Below are 23,099 nucleotides of genomic sequence, written 5' to 3' on the forward strand. Positions count from 1 at the left end.
AACACTTGCCAAATACTGGAGTCGATGATTGTTGCTTAAAAGATGATTTATTATGGTGCTCTTCTCACATCTTTCCACACATATGCTACACATGTAGAATGGCTGTTGACCAGCACTGCAACATTCAATCACTGATTGTAAACCTGGGAATAAAAAAAACAAAAACAAATAGAAGTACAAAGTCATAATGCATTATAGTCTTTAAAAAAAAATTAACACACAACATGGGGAATGTCTTCCTCTGTCTAAGTTAGGGGTCGGCAACCTTAAACACTCAAATATCAGTGAAAAATCTTTACTTTGGACCCTTTCCCAAAGAAAACACAAGGAGCCACCTTTTGACATCTAAAATGAAGATAACATTGTATATATCGTTTTTTACCTTTATGCTATGTATAAAAAAAACTTGTGTATATTGTTGTAGTTCATGATTAACAAAAGCAATCACCTCATCCAACTCAGTATGGTGTTTTCGTCTTGCAAACACTTGCAAAGTGTACAGTCGTGGCCAAAAGTTTTGAGAATTACATAAATATTGAAAATTGGAAAAGTTTGTACTTTTGAATGTACTCATAACTGTTGAATGTTATGAAGAGTGATCAAATGAATTGCATAGTCCTTCTTTGCCAAGAAAAATCCACTGCATTTCATTGCTGTCATTAAACGACCTGCTGAGATTATTTCAGTAATCATCTTGTTAACTCAGGTGAGAATGTTGATGAGCACAAGGCTGGAGATCATTATGTCAGGCTGATTGGGTTAGAATAGCAGATTTGACGTGTTTAAAGAAGGGTGATGCTTGAAATCATTGTTCTTCCATTGTTAACCATGGTGACCTGCAAAGAAACACGTGCAGCCATTATTGCGTTGCATAAAAATGGCTTCACAGGCAAGGATATTGTGGCTACTAAGATTGCACCTAAATCAACAATTTATAGGATCATCAAGAACTTCAATTCTTGTTAAGAAGGCTTCAGGGGCATCCAAGAAAGTCCAGCAAGCGCCAGGATCGTCTCCTAAAGAGGATTCAGCTGCGGGATCGGAGTGCCACCAGTGCAGAGCTCGCTCAGGAATAGCAGCAGGCAGGTGTGAGCGCGTCTGCACGTACAGTGAGGCGAAGACTTTTGGAAGATGGCCTGGTGTCAAGAAGGGCAGCAAAGAAGCCACTTCTCTCCAAAAACAAACATCAGGGACAGATTGATCTTCTGCAGAAAGTATAGTGAATGGACTGCTGAGGACTGGGGCAAAGTCATATTCTCCGATGAAGCCTCTTTCCGATTGTTTAGGGGTATCTGGAAAAAGGCTTGTTCGAAGAAAAAAAGGTGAGCGCTACCATCAGTCCTGTGTTATGCCAACAGTAAATCATCCTGTGACCATTCATGTGTGGGGTTGCTTCCCATCCAAGGGAGTGGGCTCACTCACAATTTTGCCCAAAAACACAGCCATGAATAAAGCATGGTACCAAAACACCCTCCACAGCAACTTCTTCCAACAATCCAACAACAGTTTGGTGAAGAAGAATGCATTTTCCAGCACGATGGAGCACCGTGCCATAGGGCAAAAGTGATAACTAAGTGGCTCACGGACCAAAACGTTGAAATTTTGGGTCCATGGCCCGGAAACTCCCCAGATCTTAATCCCATTGAAAACTTGTGGTCAATCCTCAAGACGCTGGTGGACAAACAAAATCCCACTAATTCTGACAAACTCCAAGAAGTGATTATGAAAGAATGGGTTGCTATCAGTCAGGATTTGGCCCAGAAGTTGATTGAGAGCATGCCCAGTCGAATTGCAGAGGTCCTGAAAAAGAAGGGCCAACACTGCAAATACTGACTCTTTGCATAAATGTCATGTAAATGTAGATAAAAGCCTTTGTTTCAATTGTTTCTGTGATGTACTGGAATATAATTACAAGCACTTCATACGTTTCAAAGATCTAAAAGCAGTTTAGCAGCAAACTTTGTGAAAACTAATATTTGCGTCATTTTCAAAACTTTTGGCCATGACTATATATGTGGTTTTCTTCCTTGATAAAAAAAAAACACCAACAGATTTTTGAAGTTTAAACAAAATATGACTGTTTTCTCTCAAAACTTTCGACTTACGACTTGAAAATTCTGAGTTTTAAACTCGGAAATTCCCTGATCCTTCTTTTCCAAATTCCATATTGACCCTAATACTCACAGGAGAGTGCGGTCAGCAGTCAACCGAATGAAAAAAAACTTTGATTAAATCAAGAAATCTTTAATATTATATAGGCTAGTAATCTGTAAAAAAAAAAAAAAATCTCGGTAAATCTTTAATCAATTATTTTTATTAATAATATAGAGGAGGTTACATCAGCACTGGTGATTTCACAGAGTGTTCCACATGGTGGAGTTTTGTCGAGGGAAGTTTCCTTCACCGACATTCACTGCAAACAGAGCATGGATTATGGAGCACCCTGTGAAGTACAATGCAGCTGGGGGCTAGAAAAGCTTAATAAATCGCATACTGGCAAGTGTCCACATCGGTGGTTGTAATGCATATTTTTGAGCGACAAAAAATTTAACGTTTTATTTTAATGTTACAAGATCACCAAAAACTTCAAATTTAGAATTATATATATATATATATATATATAAAAACCCGAATGACCTAAAATACAATTAATTGCAAATTAATATTTATTATTTTTTAAAGACACAGGAAGCCACAACATAGGAATGAAAGAGCCACATGCGACTCTGGAGCCACACATTGCCGACCCCTGGTCTAGGCGTTTGTGTTCACATATATGTCTAATGGTTTAAAAAAGGAGAAACTACTGTCTGCATCAGTTAGAATTAGAACAATTGTTGTCAGTTGAAACAATAATTCAAAAGCTATTATCCAATCAAAGGCCTTTAAGTGTTTACTTATTTAAAATCAAAAAGTGACGTTTATGGACGAGCGATGTAGTATGTACCATTGTCACGTAAGACCATTTACAAGAGTAATGTTGCTCCCCTTTTTTGGATTGAGATCTAGAGAATTTTGAGGCCAGGCCAACACAGTGCAGTGTGGCAGGGTGCATTTTCCTGTGAAAAGAGCACAATGGGATCAGGGAATCCAGTTTTCCACAAAGGGACATAGTTTGCCAGCAACAATGTTTAGCTATGTGGTGCATGTCAAAGTAACATCCACATTAATGGCAAGATCAATCTTTCCCAGCAGAACATTGCCCAAAGCATCACACTACCTCAGCCAACTTGCCTTCCTCTCAAAGTGCATCCGGGTGCCATGTCTTCACCATACATGGTGTAAATACAACAATCTGTAATGACACTTTTCTAATAAAACCAGCATCAACTCTTTCAGCAATTTGAGCTACAGTAGCTCTTCTATTTTCTTCATTCCACACATGCATCCAAAGCATCGGCTTCCCATTACCCTGCTACCAGTTCACCACTTTTCCTTCCTTGGACTACGTTTGGTATGTTCTGACCAATGCAGACCAGGAACTTTCCACGACATATATATTGTATTGGAGTTGCTCTGATCTAGTTATCTTGCCATCAAAATTTGGACCTTGTCAAAGACTGTCAAATCCCTGTGTTTGCCAATTTTTTTCTGCTTTCAACAGATCAATTTTGAGAGACAAAATTGTCACTTGCTGCCTAATACAGTCATGTGCAAAAGTTAGTACCTCCTTTTAATTCTATGTCATTTTATGTAAAAACAAAAGGAAAAACATCTAATTTAGCAGGTATTTAGCAGGCAAATAAAACCTCGGACAAACAACAACATATAACTTTTTTCACATCATTATTTATTTAACAAAAAAAGGCAAATAGAAAAAAAAAAAAGAAGTTAGCAATACTAAGTGACATCATGCACCTTTATTTAATGTATGCCTGCTAAAAAATGTTCATTAGAGTTTTTGGGCATTTGCTTATGCACAGCTTTCTTAAAATCCTGCAAACAACGTTACCATTGGGTTGAGGCAAGTTTATTACAAAAACCATGATTTTTTTATTTTTCTTTCAAATTTGCCCTTAGAAAACCTGCCCTTAGGAAATTCATGGTTGACTCAATGACTGCAGGGTACCCAAGTCCTGTGCCTACAAAACAAGCCCAAACGCTTGTTTGTACTGAAATGCTGTGTATGGCATTTGCCAAACATAGAGGTGGGCATTAAGGCTAAACAACTTGACTTTTGTTTCATCTGGCCATAGGACAAGCTAATTACCAGCATGTCCCTGCAGCAGTTTCCATCAGGGGGGCATACCCACTCAAATCCTGTGAAAGCAATAACGTGTTACTTACAACCTGAATTCTGAAAAAATTGGGATGATGGAAGGAATTTTCCAACAATTGTTGTGATTCCGGTCCAAACAGGAGTTTGTCAGGGTGATGCAGTTTTGCCCCTGCTTTTCAACATCATGATTGATGCCAACATGAGGAAAGCATTTAGGGGGGCAAGCGGGGAATCCAGGATGACCAGAACGATTTCCTCACAGACCCAATGTTGTAACTGGTGGTATTCAATCCTGCATTGGCACCATCGCAGAGTCCTATGGCCTTAAGATCAATACAGATAAGACCAAACTAAATAAATCAAAAGTTATACAGTTAATAGTAATCCAGAACAAATTAATTCTATTTAAATGAATTCTTATGGAAAAAAAACTTAAATGTTCTTTGACCAATTCAGGTTAGAAAAAAAAATTGCTTTGGAAGAGCATCAACTAGTGAGAGAAGGGAAGAACTTTTAATGATTAAGTCCCTACTGCAGCCAATTCAATTTGTTTCAGAGCAAAATTCATGATGGCAAAGGAACAGTCTGCAAAGCAAACAGGATTACTGCAAGGCACACCTCTGGGAAAAGGCTACAGCCTCCATAATTCTCAAATGGAAGTGGTCTGGCACAACCAGACATAACCATATTGACCAACTGGGGATAAGGAACTTATGTAGTAAGACCGGAGACAAGAAGCTAATGGTCACTCTGACAGAGATCTATAGATCCTGTGTGGAGATGGGACTAAATTCCAAGAGGACAACTATAATTGCAGCCTTCACCGATCATAACAGTTAATGGCAGTTGCTAGATGGAAGCCACTTCTCAGTGTAAAACACGCAAAAGCCCACTTGGAGTTTGCAAAAAATAAATAAATAAACCTGATTGACTCCCAGACTGTAAGGAACAAGATAATCTGGTCTGATTGAACTGTGTGATATCAATTCTAAATATTATGTTTGAAAAAAAAAAAAACAGATACTGCTCATCACCTGCCAAATACCACCCCAACAGTAAAGCATGGTTGTGCCAGGTGTTTTTTTTTTTTAGCAGCAGGGACTGGAAGGCTAGTCATGTTTGAGGGAAAGCTGAATGAAGCAAAATACAGAAAAATCCTCAATAAAAACCATTTCACAGTGAAGATTGGCTTGATTGATTTCCACTTGTGAATAATATTCGTATTGGCCTAATACTGCTACAATCATAAATTTTATTACGTTTAACATTACGTACGTATAACATTTTAAAGGGGGGCACTAACTTTTACATATGACTGTGTGTACAGGTATATGTGTACACACACACAAACACACACACTGCATTCAGAAAGTATTCAGACTTTGTTTACTTTTTTCAATTTTATGTGTCAGCCTGACACTACAGTTCTTTAACTATTTTTCCTTATTAACCTATACTGTATATAAATGTATTTAAAAAAAAAACCTGAAATTTTATATGTACTTAAGTATTCAAACTCTTTTGTTGAAGCTTATACACAGTATAATATTTATACTGTATATACATAATTATATACCATAAAAAGGGTTTCCTAGGCACACTCACAATAATTGAGACCAAAGGTCATATCCAGTTCAATCATTTAAAGGCCATTGCTTCACAAACAACTGAAAAAAGGTCAAGGCTTAACATAATAGAAAGACACCAAAACACTTAGTGCAATCTGACCTGCCGTTCTCAAGGCAAGAGCCAGGCACAGGCTAGGCATTTACGCATTTACTTTTACAAAGCTCTCTTAAGGTCCCATTACAGCATTTCAGTTGGGCTGTGATCTGTCCTACAGCCATCTGTCCTAATCAGAGGTGGTTGGGGGCATAGCCACAATCTTTATCTACCTTTTATCCACCTTATATACAGTGGAACCTCGGATTACGAGCATAATTCGTTCCGAGAGTGGGCTCGTATTCCAAATTTTCTCTTAAGAGATAATGGAAATTCAAGTTATTCGTTCCACAGCCCAAAAAAGTAAAAACATTTAAAAAAATTAACAAAATATCAAGTAAAAATGAAAAATTAACCTGCACTTTACCTTTAAAAAAAAGTAAAAAAAAAAATCCCGACAGATAAGTGTTTCCATTTATGCGCACAAGGGCTGTGTGTGTTGTGTGCGCGCGCGTAATTTGACACCGTGCCGGTTCTGTGTAAGTTAAGCACCCACTCTTTGCTTCACACACATTAAAGATGAGAGAGAGAACTGGCACGGTGTCAAATTACGCGCGTGCAAACACTGGCACACACTAAAGAGGAGAGAGAGAGAGAGAGAGAGAGAGAGAGAGAGAGAGAGTGTGTGTGTGTGTGTGTGTATGTGTGTAGACACACTCTGCAGTGCAAGAAAAGGAAAAAAACACACACATTAAAGGCGAGAGAGAACCGTCACGGTGTCTAATTACGCATAATTACGCGTGCGTGTTATGTATGCGCGCGCGTAATTTGACACTGTGCCGGTTCACACACAACACACACACTCAAACACTGTCACACACAAAGTGAAATGACACAGTTAATAAGTATTAAACACATGAAGATAACAAGGTGAGAAATAACATAGAAAGGCAGATCATCACCTGAAATTTGTCAATATTGGGAGAGAAACCCTGCGCCTATCAGTACTAATTGATATCAGCTGCCTATATGATGATGGCCTATAAAGGTGTCTTGACGAGGAGACACACAGTAAAGACTTCAGGATGGGTAGAAGCAAAGAACTCTCCCAAGATCTTCGTAATCTAATCGTTGAAAAGCACTCTGATGAAAATGGTTATAGGCGCATTTCCAGAATGCTGAAATGTTCCTGTGAGCACTGTGGGGGCCATTAACTGGAAATGGAAAGAGCAGTTCACCATGAACCGGCCACGATCAGGTGCTGCATTTAAGATCCCGGTCCGAGTAGTCCAAAGAATAATCAGGAGAGTTCTCCACTTGGGCAGAACTTCAGGAAGACCTTGCATCAGCAGGTACTGTTGTTTCAAAGAAAACTATAAGCAATGCACTAAAGTGCCATGGCATTTTTTGAGACTATAGTATGGTCAGGTGAAGGCAAAATTGAACTTTTTGGCAGTCATTCTACACACCATGTTTGGAGAAGAAATAGCACTGCCCCCCAGCCCAAGAACCCCATACCAACAGTTAAGTTTGGGGGTGGAAGCATCATGGTTTAGGGTAGCTTTTGAGCGAGGGGTACTGGCAGACTTCATATTATTGAAGGCAGTATGAATGGAGAAATGTATTGGGACATTTTGAAAAAAAATCTGCTGCCATCTACCAGAAAGCTAAAAATGAAAAGAGGGTGGACATTTCAGCAAGACAATGATCCCAAACACAAAGCTAATGAAACAATGAAGTGGTTTCAAAGAAAGAAAATCAAGTTGCTGAATGGCCCGGTTAATCACCTGACCTAAATCCCATAGAAAATCTGTGGAGAGAACTGAAGTTCAAAGTTCATAAAAGAGGCCCAAGGAACTTTCAAGTTTTAAAGACCGTTTGTGTCGAAGAATGGGCCAGAATCACTCCTGAGCAATGCAGAAGACTGGTCTCTCCATACAAGAGGCGTCTAGAAGCTGTAATTACCAACAAAGGCTTTTCAACAAAGTATTAAATAAAGTGCGTTTAGTACTTATTCCCTGTGTCATTTCACTTTATTTATTATGACTCAATTTGTATACTTAAACATTCGGATTTCTTTGTATAAATGTATTATTTGGCTTGATGGCTACATCTGGTGGAAATTTTGTGTCAATAGCCCACTTAGAAATCCCCTTACTGATAAAAATGCTGATGTGTCAAATACTTATTTTCATTTACATTTAGGTATTTGGCAGACGCTCTTATCCAGAGCGACTTACATTTTTATCTCATTACACATCTGAGCAGTTAAGGGTTAAGGGCCTTGCTCAAGGGCCCAACAGTGGCAACTTGGTGGTTGTGGGGTTTGAACTTGGGATCTTCCTAACTGTAGTCCAATGCCTTAACCACTAAGCTACCCCTGGCCCACTAAGCTCCCCGCTCTATACAGCTATCATCATGGGGCGGCGCGGTGGCTTAGTGTTAGCATTGTCGCCTTGCACCTCCAGGGTCAGGGTTCAATTCCCGCCTCTGTGTGTACACCCTGTCCAGGGTGTACCCCGTCTCATGCCCCAAGTCTCACTCACTTACTCATCATCTATACCGCACTGTAAACGCTATAGATGATAAGTGAGTAAGTGAGATTATATTAGATTTGCATATAATGACATTTCACATTCATACTTACAAGGGACTTTTATCTGACTAATGTGAACATGTCTAGCCTGTAAAATGGCACGTATGCACATATCAATGTGTCTGTGCTCATGCCTTCTAGGCTAAAACAAAACTTCAGTTAGTGTGACAACTCTTTCATTTCAAACAATGGATGCGATTTCAGAAAAATATACTTGGGATATTGCTCACAATAAGGGGCCTTCACACATGAGGGTACCTTGTTATTTTTTTTTACCAAACTATGAATTACACAGCAAAAGTGATTAAAACCACACTACCCAATGTGCTGAAACACAAAACAACTTCTGGGTGTGGCCCCCTCTTGTTTTGCTTGTTTACTTGTAAACCCATCTCAGACTGTGTGTTGCTGTGTGCCTAAATAAATATTTCTCCCCATCTGAAGAATTACCCAATTGCTTACCAACTCCAGACTGGAAACCATAATTTTATAAGATATTATAAGATGAGATAAATCCATATTAATCAAAAGGGAAATTGCAGTTGTACCATAGACTAAAACACAAACTAAAATACACAAGTACTTGTGGGGATAGAGGTATGCAATAAAATAAAATAAGTACACAAAAAGATTATATATATGCTAGTACAGGGAGGTAGTATGCCTTAATGAAACATTTGTGCAAATATTATGCATACTGTGTATAAGATTGTCCAGCAGCTGCAAGAATAATCATGTATACAGCAGCAATTCACCTCAACAAGGAGGTCAACAATACCCCTGGCCTGGAGGGACTCATTAAAACAGCCCAATGGCAGCAGGTATAAAAAAGACCTCCCATGACACTCCTTAGAGCAGCAAACCTGTCTCAGTCTATTAGTAAATGTGTTCTTTTGTTTAAAAAACAAACAAAGAAGGTGGCCGTCATTGTTCAAATGTTGTGTCCTTTGTTTGACCACCGTCTCTACTGAGTCCAGTCTGATTCCTACAACCAAGTTTTCTTTCCTGAGCATCTTAAATCTATTTGCATCTCCCATACGCTCACCATTTCCCAGCACACCACAGCATAATAAATAAATAAATAAATAAATAGAAATTAAAAAGTTGGCCACAACAGACTGATCAAAAGCGGCCTGAAAACCCTAAAGGACCCGAGCCTTCTCAGGAAATGGAAGCAACTTTGTCGCTTTTATAGACATAAAATAAAGGCAACTCTGTCTCTTTTTATAAACATGCAGTATAAATCCTGCATGTTTATGCTCATCCAGTTGCACCCCCATGTATTTGTAGTTGACTACCTGCACACACTCACCCTCAATGGCATCAGAAGATGGGAGTTTTGATCTTTCTGAAGTTGATAACCATCTTCTTTGTTTCAGTTGCTGTAGATGGGTGTGTGGTATAGTCCCAGATGTGTGTAGACAATGTGTGACTGTGGATGGGGTGTAGATGTACAAATGGAGAGCAGATGTAAGATGGGGATGTGACATCCTCTATCATGTGTGAAGACAATGGATTCTAAGAATACGTCACAGGGGAAGGAGGGGGGGGGGGACTGGATTAAGATGAGGGTGGCATCCCAGTAAGTCTCATTTATTGGAAAAACAGTGGGTGGACAGTCTAGAGAAAAACCTGCCAGACCTTTGCTCCCACCCCAAGCCCTACAGCAAAACTTCAGGACCCTCTCCGTCTTTGACTAGAACATTGGTTATGGTGTGCCTCCTATATAGAAGATTACTTTTACAATATGAGGTGACATTGAGGGAATCCACATGTGCTCCATTAAGACACACTACTGGTGTCCCACAAGGCTCAGTACTTGGTCCACATCAACTGAAACTTAATTTCAGTAAAACCCAACTGTTAATCCTAGGTGATTCATCCCCCTGTCAGGATCTTGTGATCTCACTGGTCAGCAATCATATCACTCTTTCAGTCACTGCCCAGAACCTTGGGGTAACTCTGGACAATCAACAGTAGGTCAGACCTCCAGAGCCGTACTCTGAATTTCTTTGTGAATTTGCAGATTTCCTCTCAAACCTAGTCATTTCTGTAGACAATGTGTTAATTGCTGGAGATTTTAATATTCATTTTGAGAATCCAGAAGCCCCCCTGAGAATAGGCTTTATGTCCATACTGGACTTGCTAGGAGTAAATCAGTGTGCAGTAGGACCCACTCAAAGCAGGTCACACTTTAGATTTAATAATATTCTTGGGATTAAGCAAATAGCATGGAAGGAGAGCATTCTGAACTATAGAAAAGCTCTTAGTGTACCTAGATCAACATATCTCTCCACTCTTAAAGGAAATAAAAAAAATAATAATCCTAGATTTTTTATTTAATACCGTACCCAAATTTACCAGAAGTAAGACCACTGCAGAAATTTCCACAACATTGTGCAATAGTGAGAACTTCATGAACCTTTTTAATAATAAAGTTGTAAATATTTAGCATAAAATTGAGGCTTTAAAACTAGACAATGTGATCGATGCAGATGTTAAACTAACCATGCCAGATCTGAAACTAATATACTTTACTCTCCTTGAAGTGAATTAACTAATTTCACTTATCTCTTCTGCAAATTCATCAACCTGTACATTAAATCCTATACCGACACATTTTCTTAAACAGATAGTGCCAGAAATAACAATCCCTGTGGAAAATAATTAATTCTTCACTCAGCATTGGGTATGTTCCAAAATCTTTTAAATTTAGCAGTTATTAAACCGATAATTAAGAAGTCTGACCTTGACCCATCAGCTGTCCAATTACAGGCCGATATCAAACCTCCCCTTTATCTCTAAGATTCTGAAAAAGATAGTAGCGAAGCAGCTATGCTAATATCTACATAGAAATAGCATACAGGAACTGTATCAGTCAGGATTTTGGCCTCATCACAGCACAGAGACAGCACTCGTTAAAGTAGTAAATGACGGAATAGTAGTGAAATGGAGTAGACGTGTTTGTCTCGCCTCCCCATTCAATTTCGTGTGTCCCTTTATATACCCCTCTGACTCTTTCCGATAAACTACTAAAGTAGTAAATGACCTCCTATTGGCCTCTCCCACTATGCTGGTTACTAGACCTCAGTGCAGCTTTTGACACCATTGATCTCCTTCACAGATTAGAAAATGTGGTAGGAATTAAGGGAACAGCCCTCTCCTGGCTTAGATCCTATTTGACTGATCGTTATCAGTATGTAGATTTAACACTAGAAGCGCCGCGCCAGTGTCACCTTCTAATAACGCGGTTCAGCGGTCATTTGACCGCCTATTGTTTTGAATGGGAAGCTGCTGCTGACACACAATGATCGCTAGATGGCACTTTCACCCAAAGCAAATAGTTTAGCTCCAAGATCAACTTGCACTTGAACAATGCGCCATTCATTCCCGCGTTGATAATCAGCGGTATCTTTTTTACATATTCAACTGAGAAAACCTACTACAGAGTCTCTAAGGGGACAAAGGAAGAGAGAAAAAACAAGTCATGTTTGGAATTATAACCCAAAGTTTTTGACTTTTTTCTGCCGTTTTTTCTCCTCCTTTGTCCATCTAGGGGCTTCATACTATAACAAAAAGGAAAGCTCTACTTAATTTTATATCGTATGGGGAAAATTTATTAGTTTGTTTATTCTATTTGAAGCTTCTGAACGTCACGGAGCAGCGATTTAGTTCTGAACTCGCTTCTGTGAAATTATCGCTAAAACAATATTAAATTTGAATAAATCAGATCTACCACAGCAGATAATAAACTATGCTATGTCATAACCGAAGCAAACACCACGATTATGCATCGTTTTGTTCAGTGTTGCTAGGCAACGAACCACGCGCCTAATCGATTCACTTGGCCGCGGTGTATTATAAACCTGCGAATTGTTTCACTGCTTATGTTCATGTAATAAAAGCAAGGGAAATGTGGAAGTGATGTGTGGCCACTGAATGAGAACTAAATCAAAGATTTCGGTAACTACACTGAGTGTAACATCTGCATAGTGACACTAAACAGCTGAACAACTTCACTTCCGTTTACCTCTGAGAAAAAAAAAAAGGTGTTTGTTAAAAAATTGCTATTATATATAGCATGCATCGATTACACACACACACACACATACACATACACACACACACACACACACACATATATATATATATATATATAGATAGATAGATAGCATGCATCTTTATACATTTGGAATCTTCATCTACATTTTCTGTTGCATTTTTGAATTACTTTCAGCTGAAACTCATGATCAATAGTGTTGGGGTACTTATGTAGTGATAATTAGTTTCAGCCAAATCATTAAAACTAACAATAGACTATGAGAGGTGGTTGGAAGGTGTTACTCTGAATATAAACAAACTAAATACAGCTTTTTTTTTTTCTCAGAGGTAAACGGAAAAGTGAAGTTGTTCAGCTGTTTAGTGTCACTATGTCATAACCAGTGAAACAACGTGGACTCATCGCTGTTCTTGTTGTAACTGAAAAACGCTGCAACTGCTTCAAAGTCTTTCCTCTCCGTGACCGCTGAAATCCGACACGACACCACGTTAGGCTACGTCTTGACTCATTTGCATATCGACGGTCATTAGATGTTGACCGAGGGCTCAGGGGAGGTGTGTGTGTGTGTGTCTGTCTGTGCGCGCGCGTGCGCCTACTTCGTGTACTTTTATAAACATTCTACATATAAACAAACGACATACAGCTTTTTTTCTCAGAGGTAAACGGAAAAGTGAAGTTGTTCAGCTGTTTAGTGTCACTATGCAGATGTTACACTCAGTGTAGTTACCGAAATCTTTGATTTAGTTCTCATTGAGTGGCCACACATCACTTCCACATTTCCCTCGCTTTTATGCATAAGCAGTGAAACATTCTGCAGGTTTATAATACACCGCGGCCAAGTGCACCACGTTCCCGCCGATTAGGCGCGTGGTCCGTTGCCTAGCAACACTGAACGAAACGAGGCATAATCGTGGTGTTTGCTTCGGTTATGACATAGCCTAGTTTATTATCTGCTGTGGTAGATCTGATTTATACAAATTTAATAATGAGGCTTTATATCCTCAGGAGGGGTCATTACATATGTAATATGAAAAACAATATTGTTTTAGAGATAATTTCACGGAAGCTTCTAACAGAACTAATTAATTTTCTCAAAACCTTATAAAATTAAGTAAAGCGAAATTCCCTAAATGTCCTTATAAAATATCGCTGATTATTAACGCCAGAACGAATGGCGAATTGTCGATATTTTACGGAAGCATATATATATATATATATATATAAACTGCATATATGGAATGAAACCTGAGATAGTTACATATACGCACTGAATGACGCATAGATAGTATGCGCGATCCCTTGCGCCATCTGCTGAGAGAAATAAGAATCACAGGTTGGAAAAGGCAGGAAATGGCATGACCGACGCGCAGCTGTCAGCGATTTCACGTAAATAAGAGCAAAATAGCTCTATACTGGCTTTTACTGGTGCGATTTTAAAAATTTAAGCATACATTAAGCTCACAGAACTAGGAAAAGTCATGAAAGGAGGGTCCTGGAAATTGATCGAGTGTGAAGTATTTTTTTTTTTTACCCCCTTGCGGTCAAATGACCGCTGCTCGGCGCTTCTAGTGTTAAATGGTGATTATTCTGCATGTTCTCTAGTGGAGTTTGGTGTTCCACAGGCTTCGGTTTTAGGGCCACTGCTTTTTTCCCTTTACACGCTTCCTTTGGGCAACATAATCCGTAAGCATAGTATTAGTTTTTATTGTTATGCTGATGACACACAGTTATACGTCTCAGCAAAACCAGATGAGAAAAACCAGCTTGCTAAAGTTGAGCAATGCATAAAGGGTATAAGAGACTGGATACTAATTAACTTCCTTTTGCTTAATCCTAATAAGACAGTAGTTCTAGTCATAGTACCGCATGCAGCTAGAAGCAAAATCTTAAATCACACTAACTTTAGATGGCCTTTCTGTTCCATCAAGTGCAACAATGAAAGACCTCGGTGTGATTATAGATTGTAGCCTTTCATTTGAAGCTCATGTAGACATATTACCAGAATAGCATTCTTTCATTTTAGAAATATTGCCAAGTTATGGAATATATTGTCACTAAACGATGCAGAAAAACTAGTTCATGCTTTTATCACCTCTAGGTTGGACTATTGTAACGCCTTACTGTCTGGTTGTTCAACTGGGTGCATAAACAAGCTTCAGTTAGTTCAGAATGCAGCAGCGAGAGTCCTCACTAGAACCAGAAGATATGAGCACATTACCCCTATCGGTACTTCATTGGCTCCCTGTGAAATTCCGTATTGATTTTAAAATAATACTTTTGACATTTTATTAAAATTATTTATTTACCTTTATTTAACCAGGCAAGACAGATTAAGAACAGGTTTCTTATTTACAATTGTGGCCTGGCATATAAAGCATTAAATGGTCTTGCGCCGCAGTATCTGAATGAAGCTCTAGTGTCTTACAATCCGCCACGCCTACTTTGATCAAGGGATGCAGGCTGCTTGTCAGAACCGCGTACAGTATTATTAAAACTACAGCAGGGGGCAGATGTTTTTTTTCACAAAGCCCCAAAGTTACCCGATTTCTTAGCGAGGTCATATCTTCGCCATATCCTCGCACGGCTTCTCATACCAAATAGTGTTTGGGACCTGGACACAGTCTCCGTGTTTAAGACTAGGCCAAAAAAACTTTATTTAGCCAAGCATTTTTGTAAATAGATTTGCCTTAGGTAAAGGGCCAGATCTGGGGGACTCATTATGGGAAACTGGTGACCTCAATTATTTTGGATTGAGGTCAGTGCTCTGTGATTTCCATTCTAATACCTCAACTTTGGGGTCCTTATACCACAACATTAGAAGAATGTTAGGGGTCATTGTCCACTTGAAAGAACCATTGGCAACCATGTTGCTTTAATATATCCACATAATCAAACTTAATTATGACGTTTAGATGCTGTCTTCCTCACACTCATTGATCACTCAGGTTTGGTGGCGGTGTGGTGATTGGTCGCTTTATATCTCAGGGAGCCCCTTATATTTGTGTTTCCTTTAGGCTCTCCCTTTTAGTTATGCTATTATAGTTAGTCCTGCCGGAGTCCCTGTCTGCACTCTACACTAAATATACTTCACTTTATACATTATGTGACTATGACCATACCTAACCATTATCTCTCTTTTTTTTGCTCTCCCCTTTCCTGTTCTCTCTCCCCCTCGCTCTGTCGAGCTATACATGTCGTTCCTCGAGCTGCCAGTGATCCAGACTCCAGCTGCCCTCTGACCCTGTCTGACTCATCCTGGTGCCTCTCTTCTGGTTGGAGATCTCCTTACCTGGATTAACATCAATTAACATTTACTGTTATACTGAACTTCCCCCCACCTAACACAGCAGGAATTGATTGCATTCATACTTTCTGTTTCACCCAAATGAGGCATTTCAGGGAGTTTTTTTCTTGCCACTGTTACCCTCGTCTTGCTTATCAGGGACTATCTAACCATTTTGATTCATACTCATTTCACATTCTATACAAACTTAAATAATTCTTTTGATTATATAAAGCTGCTTTGCGACAATGACAATTGTTAAAAGCGCTATACAAATAAAATTTAATTATTTTCCCTACACATATTTTTGATTGTCAGAACAAACATTCAATATTTCCAAAACTTGCATATCCAAAGTAGGACTTGTGCTATTATGCAAAATTTAGCTAAGCGGGTATTAGAGGATATTGAAGCCATTTCCAAACCATCTGATAGAATTATGCAAATCCCATTTCCTGGAATGGGATAAAGGCATTTATATGCCATAAGTGGGTACTGTATAAAGGTTTATTAGTAAAAAAATACACTGTCTGACCAAAAACCTTACAGTTTGGATTAAAATTAATTAATAAATGCTTAAGAGCTGTTGACTGGATAATTACTACACTGAATAATATGTTTCAGCTAGCAACAATACTTTAAACCCTAACTGAGGAATTAGTAGTTTCTTTTCTAGGACCATGTCAAAAGACGAATCTCCTGCTCATGGAAATATGTTTTTTTTTTCTTCTAATAGTCAAATTATAGGCATGCATCAATAAAGGACAACCAATGGAATGGAATTAAATGATTACAAACATTTAAACCTGGAAGGAAAGTGTTCACCAGTCTATACAGTTGCAGCAGAAGAATGAAATCAGTAGACTACCTCACGGAACTGAAAAACCATGATATCCCATCAATGTTCACATTACCAGCCTGAAGTGATTCCATTATGATTTCTTTGCCTAATGCGACACATAAGGGCAGTCTGCTTAGATAGCGTGAGCAAAGACGCATCAATATGTGCATATGTGTCATTCCAGAGGACACAGATATTTATTTAAAAAAAAAAGATTATCAGTTTTAAATATGAATGTGAACCGTCAAGACATGCAAAAACAATCCGCAAAAACCTGACAACCCAGTCTGAGATGTGGTGGAGCAAATTTTTGTTGTTTGACCCTTGTCAAAAATACAAGATCTTGGCCAAAAACAAATGCAACTCGATAGAAATGTGACTTTGCACAAACAATTGAAACAACGCCAATGTCAAATGAATAATCAAAGCTAAAGTGGTCAAAATAAGTAGTTTGCACAACTTTTCTTTTGGCCTGGCATTATAAACAGTGGTGTCATTTTTGAGCCTCATTTAAAAATAAGCAGAGCTGAAGTTAGAAGTTTCACTACACCTTAGCCAAAACATTTAAACTCAGTTTTTCAAAATTCCTGAAATTTGATCTTAGTAGTTACTCTGGTCTTATGGTCAGTTAGGATCACTACTTTAAGCAATGTCAAAATAATAGTAGAGCTTTCTTTCTTTCTTTCTTTTCTTATGATAAAAGTTCTTTTATCATATACCCAGTGGGTCAGAAGTACACATACATATAGTATTTGATAAAATTTGATAAAAAGTTGTATAACTTGGGTGAAATGTTTACTTTCCATAATCCTCTTGCAAAAAGTTGCTCCTAACAGAACTGGTGAACCCGAGCCAGGTTTGTAGAGCTCCTTGCTCACATGGACTTTTGGAGTTCCGTCCAAAAAATTATTTTGGATTGAGGTCAGTGCTCTGTGATTTCCATTCTAATACCTCAACTTTGGGGTCCTTATACCACAACATTAGAAGAATGTTAGGGGTCATTGTCCACTTGAAAGAACCATTGGCAACCATGTTGCTTCAATATATCCACATATTCAAACTTCATTATGACGCCATATTTATTGTCAACTGCACCAGTTCGTCTTATCCCATAACATGATGCTTCCACCCCTATGATTCACAGATGGCATGGTATTCTTCACCTTGCAAGTCTCTACCTTTTCCCTCTAGACAACAAGTGTCATAATCTCTAAACAGTAAAAAAAACAAAGGACCTTTCTCCAAAAAGTAAGATGTCCCCATGCCCAGCTGCAATTTGTAGTCAAAATTCAGCAGTGGCTTGTTCCTTGCTGAGCAGTCTTTCAGGTCATAAGTGTGCATGTTTGTCTTCTTGTAATGTGATACGAATATTTTCATACCAATTTCCTGCAGTATCCTCACACAGTCGTTAGCTGTTGTTCTTTGCTGTCGTTTACAGTCAATTTCTGTTTAGAAATTGCTCCAAGGGTGAAGCAGACTTGAAGAGATCCACAATCTTTTTTTTCCTGAGGTCTTGGCTGATTTCATTTGGTTTTCCCATAATGTCAAACAAAGAGGCAGAGTGTTTGAAGGTAGGCCTTAAAATACATCCACATGTACACCTCCAATTGATACAAAGTATGTTAATTAGCAGCACCAGAATCTGCTAAAGCCCCATGACATAATTTTCTTAAAATCTTCAAGCTGATTTTGGATTGAAGTCAGTACTCTGTAGTTTCCATTATAATCCATCAACTTTGTGGTTCTTATACCACAACACTGGAAGTATGCTTGGGGTCATTGTCCATTTGGAAGAACAATTGGCAACCAAGCTTTAACTTCCTGGCTGATGTCTTGAGATGTGGCTTCAATATATCCACATAAACTTCACCATAACGCCATATACTTTGTCAAGGGCACCAGTCCCTCTTGTGACCCCATAACAATTTTTCCTCCCAAGGATTCACAGGTGGGATGGTGTTTTTTACCTTGCAAGTCTGTACCTTTTTTGTTTCATTCGACAAAGGACATTTCTCCAAGAAGTAAGTAATATGTCCCCATGTGGCTTTTTGAAGCAATATAATTCTTTGTTATGACTTGTAAATACTTTTGTACCCATTTATACTTATTTCCTCCAGTGTCATTCTGGGATTGATTTGTACTTTTTGTACCAAAGCAAGTTCATCTCTAGGAGCTGGAACGCATCTTCATCCTGAGCAGCATGATGGCTGTAGTATTGTTTGTACAGGTGAATGTGGTACGTTTAAGCAATTTAAAATTGCTCCAAGGGTGAAGCAGAATTGTTGAGGTACTCAATTTTTTTTCTGAGCAAATTTTATTTGGTTTTCCCATGATGTCAAACAAAGAGACAACGAGTTTGAAGGTATGCCTTAAAATACATCCATCCACAGGCAAACCTCCAATTGATTAAATAGTTAGTGTAGTTCACCAGAATCTTTTAAAGCTATGCCATCAATTTGGTTTCCAAGCTGTTTAAATACATGGCCAACTATGTGTATATACACTCACCTAAAGGATTATTAGGAACATGTTAGAATTATTTTCTATATAAAGGAGTTATTTCTACTCTCTTGCTCTCTTCCTCATAGATCTGATATTAACGTGTTAAATCTTTCCTGTTGCTATCTTCCTGTCTCCTCTTGCATCTGCTCCTCAAGGTGTGAACGCTCCCACGCTCACCTTCCCATTTTCTCTTCATGTCTCTCTCCCCCTCTCTCTCTCCCCCTCTGTCTCCTTCTCCCTCTCCCCCTAACTCGAGCCAACATCTTGTGATCTGTCTTTGGACGGACACCTCTCTATCTTCCTCTCCTTTGATTCTTCAGGATCTCACCAGGACATTTACAATGGTTCATGTTCTTTGTAGTAACATATGTCTATGGCACAGGCGTTTGGTCAAACATATAAAACCCCATCTTTTACTGTTAATAAACAGAGACCTTTCTGACAGACAACGTGTGTGTGTGTGTGTTTGACTGAGTCTCTCCTGGCGCCAGAGAAGCTTACTGAAGCACAGCGGACAGACCGAGCAGCTCGCCTCTCCTACTACGTAACTTTAGAAAAACTTTACAATCTGGGGGCTCGTCTAACCTTTTCTCTCCAGGAAGGTAAGTTAAGCATTATTTTTGCTATTGTACTTCCTTCCTTGGTCAGAAAAGTTTTTTAACCAATAGTTAATTTTACGTAGTAAATTGGCGTATATTTGGGGTATATTTTGGAAAAAGATACTTTATGCGTGTTAATTTGTTTTTGTCTCGCATTGTTTTTGGCATTACTCGCGTTGATTTATTGATTTAAATTAGAGCGGCTGTAACGATTGTGGTTAATTGAAAGATATATATAAAACTAAGTGTTTAACTGAAACTGAACCGGTGTTGTTAGCAATAAGCTAAAAACATACACAGCGCTGTCATCGCGAGTACCTACGTCATCAAAACCGCGTCCCGTTAGAGGAGACGTGCGACTTCGGGTGTGTTTTAAAATGTTTTACGTTCACTAACTTCTGTTGTTGACGTAATTTATGCATTACAATATTAGTAATTTAGTGAGGCATTTGTAGCGTGCACTTTGTGTATAAGCTGGCCCTGGCGTAGAGGCGCGTGGCTAGAAAATAAATTAATTGGTTATAGCCATATTCCTTAGAGTGTTCTTTGGAACAGGGAACGGCGTGCAGTTGCAGTTATACACGTGGGAGGTGCATGAGTTTTATTGTCTCCCTGACGTAGAGGCGTGTGGACTCAGCCCGGCACACCTGAGGTTCATTTTTCTGAGCGTGTTCTCAGAAACAGGGTAGATTGGCCGAATGCCTTATTAATTCACTATATTGGTATTTGATAAATGTGTGGATAATCTCCAAAGGTGTAGAGGCACGTGAGATTTGAAATAGAATCCATATTCCTGATAGTGTATCAGGAACGCGGAGATATTGCACATTTTGATAATACACTTATAAATTACAGTATTCTTCAGTTTTAAATAGATTCTGATACACTCTGTTCGAACGTCACACCACCCGTAATTAAATAAAAAAAAAAAAAAGCTTAAAGTGTCCGCTTAACTTCGATAAGCTTGGTTTGTTTACTAACTGTAACTTACTAACAAAATGGGAAATGGTTCCAAACAGTCTCTTACTCCTAATGATTGGATGTATAATTAAGGATTTGGAATTTTATTCAACCTTTTGTGTCACCTATTCGACAGGAGTAGGTTTTAGGAATTAAAATATATATAAAAAAAAAATAAAAATTGAAACTGCATGTTTTTACACAGGGACTTTCTTTGTTAATAATATAGACCGTAATTCTGCTAAATCTCTTAAAATTTCTCTAGCAGGGACCGGGCACTAACCTGCCATACAACTCATGGGAAGGATGGTATGTGATCTGGATGTTAGAAGCAATTTTATTGCCTCGTTTAGAGGAAAATCTAATCACACGTTACCTACAATAAGTGCTAATGGTTCAAAGAAACCTGTTAAATGCCACACTATTATATGCAAACGCTGTAATAAACTAGGGCACTGGGAACGGCAATGCAAACAAACAATATGCAATTATTGCAAGGCAGAAGGACATTGGGCACGTGACTGTAGACAAAAAAAGAACGATATGGAAAATGGGTATATCTCTTCTACTTTACAGGCTCACCAAATGCATCAGACCACCCCATCAGGTAATATGGGCCCAACCAGGCCTACACATGTTAAAAACACAATGGAAATTTCGCCCATAGGGCTGCCCACAAAGCAAGAACCCCACAGTGAGTATGTTGACCTTGGTACTGAATAAGGATCCACAAAACCTACCCATTTTAATGTTAAATGTCAATGGTACTCCTTATCCTTTTATGGTAGATACTGGAGCTACATGCTCTTCTTTTAGTGGTTCTCAGTACCATGGACCTGTTTCAGCATCGACTATCAGCTCTGTAGGGATTGATGGGGTCCCAATTTCATGCCCTAAAACTTTTCAACTTCCTGTAACTAGCCCAGATGATCCAAATTTGCATTTCCGTCATCGATTTGTTGTGATACCCTCATCTCCGTTCAATTTACTAGGCCGAGATGTACTGTCTAAATTAGGCTGTTCTATATCTTTTGCAGAGGGCAAAACTGTTTTAAAGACCCCTAATAATCTGACTATGTTCTCTGATGTGATCCCACAGGTTGATTCTACTGGTGAATCTATTGTCATCCCATCCTACTTGTCTTCTGTACCTCCGAGGTTGTGGTCGACTCATGCTAATGAAGTGGGCACAGTTTGCACTACACCATACACAGCAAGACTTAAAACACTGACACCTGTGTATTGTAAACAATACCCTCTTTCACCAGACAAAGAGGCTGGCATTGAGAAAGTGATTTTGTCATTAATACAACAAGGTGTCCTAGTTCCTACCCAATCTCCATACAATACACCTGTTAATCCTATACAAAAGGCAGGTGGAAAAGGATGGAGATTTACCCAAGATTTGCGCAAAATTAATGATATTGTAATTCCTGCCAGTCCTATTGTTCCAGACGTCCCATCCATCTTGACGTCAATACCTCCAAATCATTCATATTTTACAGTAGTTGATTTGTGTTCTGCCTTTTTCAGTGTCCCTGTCAGTGAGCAGACGCAGCCTATATTCGCTTTCACCTTCAAAAACCAACAACTGACCTGGACTCGTCTTCCTCAAGGGTTCATAGACTCTCCAGCTGTGTTCTCCTCTGTTGTAAGAGATGCCATGGCTTCCCTGACCCTGCCTGAGAAAGTCCGCCTTCTGTTATACGCGGACGACATCCTCCTCTCAGCTGAAACTGAGGACTTATGTCGCAAACATTCACTGCGCATGCTGACACATCTGGCTCATGCTGGATTCAAGGCTTCACTCACTAAGCTTCAATTTTGCTTACTGCAGGTCTCCTATCTGGGATTCACAATCGCCCAGGGACAAAGAACATTATCTGCTGATCGCATTCAATCTGTTGTCGAGATTCGTCCACCTGCCACGAAGCAAGCAATGATGAGCTTTCTTGGACTTATAAACTATTGTAGGCAGTTCATTCCTGACTGTTCCTACTATGACAAGATATTGCGACAGTCATGCTCCTCCACTCAACCAGACAAAATCACATGGACATCTGAGATGAAGGACTCTTTTTGTTACCTCAAGCAATCTCTAAGTTCAGCTCCGGCATTGGGTCTACCTGATTATGGCAAGCCATTTCACCTGTACGTCTCTGAAGGCGGGGGGGTCGCAGCGGGGGTCTTAGCCCAAGATCACGGTGGGTCTTATCGGCCAGTTGCGTACTTATCTAAAACCCTAGATCCTGTAGCATCAGGACTTCCTGCTTGTCTGCGAGCGGTGGCTGCCTCTGCTCTCATCGTCACGGATGCTGAAAAGATTGTTCTCTCGTACCCCTTAGTATTACGCTCTTCTCACCAAGTTATAACGATC

The 23,099-nt window shown here is 39.1% G+C and overlaps 1 protein-coding gene across 1 annotated transcript in view; it reads right to left on the minus strand.

The window, feature by feature from the left end:
- Positions 1–47: 47 nt before the first annotated feature.
- Positions 48–23,099, minus strand: part of LOC128518483 (uncharacterized) — a 55,878-nt gene continuing 32,826 nt past the window's right edge. The window contains exons 33-34 of the mRNA XM_053491622.1: positions 2,948–3,059; positions 48–143 (exon numbers count right to left, since the gene is read on the minus strand). Of these exons, the coding sequence (XP_053347597.1) occupies positions 2,953–3,059 (107 nt within the window). The 3' untranslated portion in view covers positions 48–143; positions 2,948–2,952. The remainder of the gene's footprint in view (positions 144–2,947; positions 3,060–23,099) is intronic.

This window comes from Clarias gariepinus, chromosome 3, assembly GCF_024256425.1.
Source record: "Clarias gariepinus isolate MV-2021 ecotype Netherlands chromosome 3, CGAR_prim_01v2, whole genome shotgun sequence".
NCBI lineage: Eukaryota > Metazoa > Chordata > Actinopteri > Siluriformes > Clariidae > Clarias > Clarias gariepinus.